Here is an 8,820-nt window from a genome sequence, read left to right as displayed (position 1 = left end):
CCCGCCCCGCCCCAGCTTCCCATCCCAGCTCCCCTCCTCTGGTCCGCCCCTGGCGCCTGGCTGGGCTGGCGACAGTCCCTGGGTTTCACGGGTGAAGAACCACCTGGGACACAGCGCCAGGAAATGAACTGTCCCGGTCGCCTTAGGGGGGCGGGCTGAACCCGATCTCCTGGATGCTGCCCCACCCCGGGGTCCTCCACCCTGGGCTAGACCCCATGGTCTCGGCCTTCCCTTCCCACTGCAGAGCCAGAGAGTGAACCCAGCCCCAGAGGAGTCCTCCCCGGGGCTCCCCCTGGGCCGCTCCCTGAGACTTTGAAATTCACAATTCAAGGCCCTTCCTCTCCTGGGTTATTGGACTTGCAGGTGCTTTGCGGTGCTATTCCTACAAGGTGCCTACTGGGGACGCTTGTTCAAAGTTACCCATGGCGTTCATTCATCAGGTATGTGCTGAGCACTTAACGAGCTCCGCTGGTGCTGTGGGTTAGGAGTTACACTGCTGACTTAAAAGTTAGGGTTCAAACCCACAGGCTGCTCCGAGGGATAGAGATGAGGCTGTCTGCTCCTGAAACGATTCGGTCTCAGAAACCCTGTCTAGGGTTGCACCATGAGTTGAGTTGGAATCCACTTGATGGCAGTGGGGTTTGGGGGGTGGGGGGGCAGGCTGGGCAGATTCTGCTATGTTATCGCCATGAGTGGGGCAGAGGGTTTGCTAAGGTTACTTCCCAGCCAGAGTAGACGCATCTACCCTTCAGGTCCCAGACTGGTGGTGGTGGTGGTGGGGTGCACTTAGCTTCCCAGGGAATGCTTGGGGCTACAGGGCACCAGGGGAGGACCACCTGGTGTCAAAGTCAGGGAGATTGTCATTCTGCCCCTACTTCAGTGAGAAGCAGGAACCAGGGCCAGAGAGACCTGTGTTCCTAGAAGGCTGGCCAGGGTGTGACTGGGCCAGGGAAAGCTTGGGAATGGGAGTGGTAGTCAGGGCAGGCTCAGGCTGGGCCAGGTTCCTGTACCCTAAGCCCCCAGAGGGCCCCTTGGGTAAGTGACTAGGGATGCAGCAGGCACTTGCCCCTGGAGTGTCCTCCGCTTCATGTGTGGTGTGGCGGCAGTGGGAGCCAGCCGGCCAGCACAGCATCGCCGTGAGCACTGCTGCAGACAGGGGACGCTTCTGCGAATGGCACCGAGCTGCGTACCTGCTCATTGTGCTTCAGTGCACAGGAAGAAGAGGGCAGGGGGAGGAGGTGAAGGGTATCAAGAGTGGGGGGTGGGGGGGTTGGAAAATGGGTAGCTGGAAGGACAGACGGGAAAGAGGAAGGAAATACCAAGACAGCCAATGTTCTCTCCGCTGGGCTAACGTTTTCGTTGACTGCTTTAGTCCTTTAAGCAAGCATCCCCTCCCCTGAGCCTGGAAATACCCTGCAACAGCAGTTCTCAACCTGTGGGTCGCAACCCCTGTGGGGGTCGAATGACCTTTTCACAGGGGCCGCCCGATTCATAACAGTCGCAAACTGACAGTGATGAAGTAGCAAGGACAATAATTTTCTGGTTGGCGGGTCACCACCACATGAGAAACTGTATTAAAGGGTCGCGGCATTAGGAAGGTTGAGAACCACTGTCCTAGAAGGTTCTGAGCACTGGGTAGAAGCTTGATCCATGGTCCTCCACCCCACCCCCACCTCAGGGATGCTGGGCAGTGGTGTCCCGGTATGGTCAGCGTTCCAGAGAAGGAAGCCTGGGGTCTGTCAGAAGTTTCCCTCTTCTCCCCTTACCCTAAATTTCTGACCTGCAAGTCATTCAGCAATTCTGGAATAGCGTGCCTCTTTCAGAGGCTGTGCGTGAGCAGGCAGGTTTAATTACCCGGGACCTTCAGCTCCTAGCACAGGGAGCAGCCTACTGGAGACTGAGGCCGCTGTGCTTGGGGTTCTTATGCATCTACTGCCTCCTAGTGGTTATGTTCTGTCACTGCACACGTTTGCAGGCTATATACACCCACTGGGGGTCATGCCCAGGGTTTATTGGGATTGCAAACAGGGCTCAGAAGCAGGGTGGCTAGACTTTGTCGCACGTATGGTGGGCATGCTGTCCAGAGAGACCAGTCCCTGGAAAAGGGCATCATGGAGGGGCAGGGAAAAAGAAGGCCCTGCCTCTACACAGTGGATGCAGCAGTGGGCAGGGGCATGGGGAAGATTGAGGATGGGCAGGACCCTGTGGTGTTTCGTTCGATGGCACCTGACAACAACAATATTCACAATACCTCCCCTTGTAGTCACGCCCAGGTAAACCCACCTGCATGGGAGGGAGGGGGTGTGGCTCCCCTCTGAATTCCTGGCCACCAACTGCTGTGGATTGAACTGTCCCACCCCAGTATGGGCTGGAATCCTAACCCCACTTACAGGTATGAGTGGAGTGACCCTGTTTGGAAATAGTTCTTTGCTGTGTTTGTTGGGCTGGTTGTGTGGAGTGGGCCTAAAGCCTAATCACTTGTGAATTACAAACAGCAGGCCAGTCGCCCAGGCCACCACAAACTGAGACAGGGTCGCCCAGGAACTCCATGGAAGGCCCCTAGTGGGAGCCTCCCCTGCCTGGCTCCACCTGTGGTTGGGTGCCACCTAGCGGCCGCTTTGTTATCATTCCTCAGAGCTGCCACAGAGAGCAACCTGGGCTCACACCTGGCCGCAGGGGCCCGGGGCCAAAGTTCCAGGGGTCTCCCAGGGGTCTCTCAGGGTGCCAGATGGCGCTGAACCTCCCACCTGGGGCTCCAGATGTATTCTGTGTGGTGAAGATGCAGTGTCAGGCCAACAGTGAAAACAAAGAAGCGCCCTTGGGGTTCCCGGGGGCACAAGAGGCACGCGCCCAACTGCTAGTCAAAAGGCTGACTGCTCAGACTCTCCCAGGGGCCCTGCTGGAGAAGGCGAGGCCATCAGCCCACATGAGGATCTCAGTCAAGAAACCCCGTGGGGCCGTCCTACTTGGTCACAAGGGTTGCTGTGAGGGGGGTTGATTCGATGGCACCTCCATCACCAGCGTTGTTACTACACCTAGAAAGGAGTGAGCGTCCCATCTCCAGAGGCATTCAAGCAGACACTAGGCAAGCCCATTTCAGAGCCATTGCGGAGGCCGTGAGGTGAGCATGGATGAGATGCCCGCCAGCATTATCCACATCTGCTATCCTTGAGGTCTGCAAAAGGGGCCCAAGGGGATGGCCTAGGCAGTCCCAGGGGTGGCCTCTGGCCGGAGAGTCCCCCTCACACAGTAGCTCCTGGAGGGTGGGGGGCCCTAGGCATCTGTCCTAGGGCCCTGAGGCCTGGTGGCGAACCCTCAGGCAGAGGAGTGGTTCATGGGGAAAGGCCCAGCCCAGGTCACCACTCCATGATGGGTCATGGGAACGAAGGAGCTGGGACAGAGACCCCCCATGCAGCCACCCCCCCACCCCATGCCGCCGGGTCAACAGCACCCAGGTAGGAATCCTTGCTGCCTGCAGAGAGAGCGACAGCTCCCATGAACCTGCACCAGCCCTGCTCCAACTCCTCCTGCGCACCTCAGGTCTAGCACTGGGAGTTGGGCCTGGCTTGACCCACATGCACTTCAAAAAGCTTGTCTTTACGGGCAGACCCTGGCTTCTAAAGGTAGGGCCTGGGGCACCCCTGACATACCTTTCTGGGGGGCAGCCAGGCGGTGAAGCCAAGGGTCAGGCGCCTCCCCTGCACGTGGCCCTGTGGTCTCGGCCTGGCTGCAGCCACTGCCCCTGCACCGGACGCGGAGGCTGTCCTCCTGTGGAACCCTGAGCTGGTCGCTCTGTCTCAGAGGCTCAGGAAGCCGGGTCCTGGGACCTCTGTGTCTTTGACCTCAGTGGGTGTGGGTGTGGGGGCTCCGTGAGCGACCTGAAGGTCAAGGAGCAGATCTCTGCCAACGTGCACGAGTTTCCCGGGGCAGTGTGCCCCATGGCCAGTGGCTTCATTGTCTCCCAGGTCCAAATTCCGGGTGCCTCAGGGCTGTGCTTTCTCTGCCAGCTCCGGGGACGTCTCTGCCCGGTCTCCTCCGGTTCTGGTAGCCCCAAGTGTTCCAGAGTTTGCAGATGCATCTCCTGGAGACATTTTCCTCGGTCTGTCTGTGACTCCTCTTCTGTAGATCGCCGTTCAGACGCGATTAAGACCCACCCTTTGCTGCCTGCTCCCCTGAAGAGTTACCGTCTGGGAAACGGTCGTGAGTCAGAATCGACTGGCAGCTCTGGGTTTAGTTTGGGCGTCCGTTCTACAGGGTCCCTCCTTGGCACAAGTGACTTGCACTTGACCACTAACTTTAAAGCTTGGAGATCCACACCCACCCAGCTGCACACACACCTGGGCCCTCCCTGAGTGCCCCGGTCATCTCCCGCTCCTTGTCGCTTGGCCCCCACAATGACAACACACGGCTATTGAGCTTCCTGGTAGCCCCGACGCTCTCACGCTCACTCGCTCTCTTGCTCGCTCGCTCTTTTTTCAAAGAAAAGTAAGCTTATTTTTCTACCAACCCCCAGCCCATGTTCTAGCCAATGGAGGAAGGGTAAGTCAAACCCCAAGCAGACTCCTGGCAATTTTTTTTTTTTTAAGTTCCTAGACATCTCAGAGCTGATGATGATTTGTACTGAATGCACTCGGGGGTTCTCCTCTTCCTAAAAATCCCCCCCTCCACATCGCTCTGCGATTTGATAGCCTAGGATCCCAGGGTGATCCCAGTGCCCCCCTACGTGCTGCACACAAGACCAGACACGGGCAGGGACTCTCCAATTCCGAGTAACACGGGTGATGCTGACGCTGAAGAGAGCAAAGCAGCACATATTTTTAAATAGAGCAGCTTTAAGACGGGGCCGAAGGGAGCGCACCTGCCATAATCCACTTTCCCAAGCCGCAGGAGACTGTTTGGGGGGGGGGGGCGACTCCCCAGAGCAGGCAAGGACTGGGCACCCTGGGCACACAGGCTGTGCTGTCCCGGAAGGTGCTGCCAGCTCCGAGTCAAGAGCAGCTGCTACACACTGTGGCATTTGCTCCACAGTCCACACAGTGCCGTGGCTCCACGGAGGGTCGTGCGGCCCATGTGTGAACTCCTCACGGACATTAGCGTGAAGATCACTAACCTGGGTGCCAAGATTTCCCACCACATGCCGAAGCAGCAGGTGCTGGCTCCAGGGCGCAATGAGGGAGACAGCGGCTCCCTGTGTGCCAAGCACCGTGTTCACGCAGGGAGCCTGGCTGGACAGGCTGGTCATGGCCACAGAGTAGACATGGAAGTTCCTGATGTTCAGGGTGGCCATGGCGGCGAGCAGGACAACAGAGTCCTCCTTATTAAACAAGACTCCCTACTCTGTTTTTATTTCCGAGTTTTATTGTTCGAACCCATTTTATTGGCACCCAGTCCACATATCGTACAACTCAATAGTTCAGTCAAGGCAAGAAGAGTTAGTGGTACAGTCAGCACCACATCAATGCCAGAGCGATCCCTCCTCTCTCATGCTCATTGCGATTCCAGCCTCCCCTGCCGGCTCCCAAGGAACCGTGTCTCCCTCTGCAGCTTTCCATCCTGGATCTCGTGCACCAGAAAACATACAGAGGCACAAAACTAAAGGAAAAAAGCTGAAAGCAGTAACAGAATAAAATAGAGAAAAATCTCAATAGAAAAGAAAGCAGAAAATAGCCAAATCTAGAACCACTTTGCAGTGGGTCTGAAGGGTGATCGAATGATAAGGGGTTGCATTTTGACCCAACTCCATCTGCCATGATTCACTTTTTTTTTTTTGGACTCCTGATTTTATTGTTCAATTTCCTTTTTTCTATTTAGAGTAGTCTTTGGTAGCCGGGCAGCCTGGCCTCCCAAGACCAGAGTCCATTGGAGCTGGTTGTTGTTGGAAAGGGATGGGTTGGGGGATGGGGTTGGGGCAGGGAGACCCCGATCTGCTGGTGGTCCTGGATGGAGAAGGCGACCTGCACGTCACAGGGCCTGGGGTGTGGCAGGAAGGATGAGGCAGGAGTGGCAAGCCTGGGGAGATGGGACCCACCTCAATCACAGCTTCATTCTCTTCCAACGTCCCCACTGGTGGTGTTCTCTGCAGTCTTCGAGGCCGCCTTCTTTTATTTTTTTCCTTTTCTTTTTCTGAGGTTTCTGGCTTGCTGAACCCTGGAGGAGGCCTTCCCTCTGTATCCCGGACCTCCATCTCAGACCTGTAGATGTCAGGCTCAAAGGGGCCATGGCTACCCGCATGGGGCCGCTGGGCATGAGCAACACTGTACATTTAAACGGGGCAACAAATTCACCCTCCTCCTCTTAGAGAACATGAAGTGCTCGTAGCAGTTCATGCTTGGCGCACTCTACCACTTCCATCCGGGCCTTCTTCTCATCTTCAAATGCTCTTAGAGTAAATGGCATGGCATCGAAACCTCTCTGCACCTCGCTGGAGAAAGCACGGGACGTTTCCATTTTCAGGCCATCTTGTTTAGAGGGGTCCTGGGTAGATACGGTGGTTCTCTGTCCTGCACTTTGGCCTCTCCCTTTCCCAAACTGACAAGAGCAACCACAGCACATCCCATGGTCCTTCTGCCGCTGGTCTGTGGGATTCTGGACAATGGTTTCCTCTCCATCGATGACATGCTGCTTCAGTCGGTGTGATAGCATACCTTGTATCGGTGTGCAATTAAACGAACGGGCGCCTTTGTCCCAGGCTCCTGTCACCTGGGTGCTCTGGTTTCCAGGTTTGACGAGGTGTAAGGCAGCCTCAGCACAAAGGTGAGCCGCCTTAATGACATCTGCTTCCCGCCCTGTCACTGGGGTCCCCCCAACCACATCAACCACAGAAGTGTGTGCCACGCCGGCGATGAAGCCATCCACGTGGACGTCAAGGTCAATTTTTACCACATTGCCTTCCTTGAGAACATGGTCCTGATTGCTCTTCAGAGGGGAGACATGACCTACCCCGTTAGTGGCTGAAATGCCAGTCGGAAAGGCGATACCTTGTCTCGTGTCCTTTTCCTTCTCCCCGGTCTCCTCCATGATCATGGCGTCACCTTTTTCACACAGGCTCGGCACCGACACACCTGCGCTGGAAGCTTCCACCAAAGACCGAAGGACTCGGTTGGCAATGTGGGCCCCACCCGCCCCCATCTTATACTTGGTCACGACCAGGTCCTCGGCCATAGTTGGCTCCTGCCGCTTGTCCTCGCCGGCATCTTCCCAGCACCACGGCCGCAGCCTCGCTTCCCTCGAGCCTCCGACTCTGCCTCCCGTCCCAGCCGAAGCCTGTGCCCAGAGAGTTGATCCTCGAGGAGGGTGCGAACGAAAGCCCAGGATCCACTTTTCAATACACTCTTGATCTGTCGTCCAAGGGGATTCACCAGAGGCTTAATCCACGTGTGTTTCCCCTTCACTCCACCCCTTTAAAATAGAAACAACTTTTAAATGGTTCAAAGGGGAGATCAAAGAAGATCTTTTAAACTAACTGGATCTACTATAATCGTCTCTACAATGCTCTGTCTGATAACAAGGCTATTTGCTTCCCTGCAAATGGATTTGGGGCTTCCACAGTGGTGTGTCCATAGCCGCCTGCAGACCAGGTGCTCACAGGCTGAGCTCTGCTACCGCTCCCTCCTGCAGATCTGGATCGCATTATTTGCCACCCTTGGATCACACAGGCTGGTGTGCTTCTTTTGAGATTCACCACTTTGTTGCTGTCACTGTCAACAAGCACTGAGTGTGGAAACAGGAAGAAACCACCACCCGGGGGACCAGGAGACAGAGAGGACGGGCAGGGGGACGCCCTCTCTGAGCACAACTGGGGTCACAGCCTCCAACTCAACTCATGTACTCGCTCTTTGGAGGGTAGCCAGGCCTTGGGCACGGGGTAGGGGCTCCCACACGTGGGAACTGAGCGACGATCTGTCTGCTCTCCTTCATCCCACTGCTTGCTGTCAGCACTCTTCCATGCAGGGCAGGGGACAAGCAGGGGCAGCATGCTGGGACCCCCCAGCTGTGAGATGGCATGTACATCATGTCCTCCTCCATCCTCTGAGCTGCTCGCCTGCAGCCCCTCTGGGTCAAGTTTCAGATGGACAGATCCAAGCCAGTCCCGGCGAGGCCAGGCTGGGCCAGCCCCTCGTGGCTGCTTGGACAGACATCGCTGACTCCCTGCACCCGGCTCCAAGGAAGGCTCATGGAGAGGACACTCACTCTGTCACCCCTACCCCCACCCCCAGACAATGGCCTTGCCATCTGTCCCGGCCTCTCTTCCCTGAGGAAGGCACGTGGACGGGTGCTGCGGGCAGTGGCCCCACCGAGGACCGGTGGAAGCGGTGACTCAGGGAACCAGCCCGTGTCCCAAGCCCACACCTCCTGCAGACAGCCTCTGGAGCTCAGGTGAAGCCAGCAGCCCCACGGGCTTCCAGAGCTGCCTGGGCCAGCTCATGTTTGCCCTGAGGCCTGTCCATCTCCCGACTGAGGGTTCCCGAGGGCGGTGTCTGCTGGCCCCTAGAGGTGACGGAGAGGTGGGCAACAAGCAGGGACCCTTCCCCTGAGTCCATACTGCTGCCACAAGTATTTTGAAAGCCATGTTCTGAAGGCCAGCTCCCTCTGCCCCTGGTGTTTTCTGAGAATGCTGGGGCCACGGCGGAAGTGGCACTTTGAGGGGCTGGTACAGGCTCTCCAGGCCCCTTAGCGGGCTGGGCTGGCGGGGTGAGGGGCTGGGTCCCTGGGCAGGAGGAAGCCAAGTCGGTTTAGTGAGTGAGTGACATAGGTGGGAACCAGGAGGGTGGGGGTGGGTGGGGGCAACAGTGGAGAGCAGGCAGCCTCTGCCCTCAGGTG

General features: G+C 57.1%; 1 protein-coding gene and 1 pseudogene across 1 annotated transcript in view; both read right to left on the bottom strand.

Annotated features, from left to right (window-relative positions):
- Positions 1–5,287, bottom strand: part of SLC29A3 (solute carrier family 29 member 3) — a 46,594-nt gene extending 41,307 nt beyond the window's left edge. The window contains exons 1-2 of the mRNA XM_045291689.1: positions 5,111–5,287; positions 2,667–2,766 (exon numbers count right to left, since the gene is read on the bottom strand). Coding sequence (XP_045147624.1) covers positions 2,667–2,766; positions 5,111–5,287 — 277 coding nt within the window. The remainder of the gene's footprint in view (positions 1–2,666; positions 2,767–5,110) is intronic.
- Positions 5,288–5,961: 674 nt separating this feature from the next.
- The window catches only part of LOC101638670, a 4,892-nt pseudogene continuing 2,033 nt past the window's right edge, over positions 5,962–8,820 (bottom strand).

Source organism: Echinops telfairi, unplaced genomic scaffold (genome assembly GCF_000313985.2).
Source record: "Echinops telfairi isolate 266 unplaced genomic scaffold, ASM31398v2 ScPeMD7_70;HRSCAF=299, whole genome shotgun sequence".
Lineage (NCBI taxonomy): Eukaryota > Metazoa > Chordata > Mammalia > Afrosoricida > Tenrecidae > Echinops > Echinops telfairi.
This window is presented reverse-complemented; position numbering and strand designations above follow the sequence as displayed.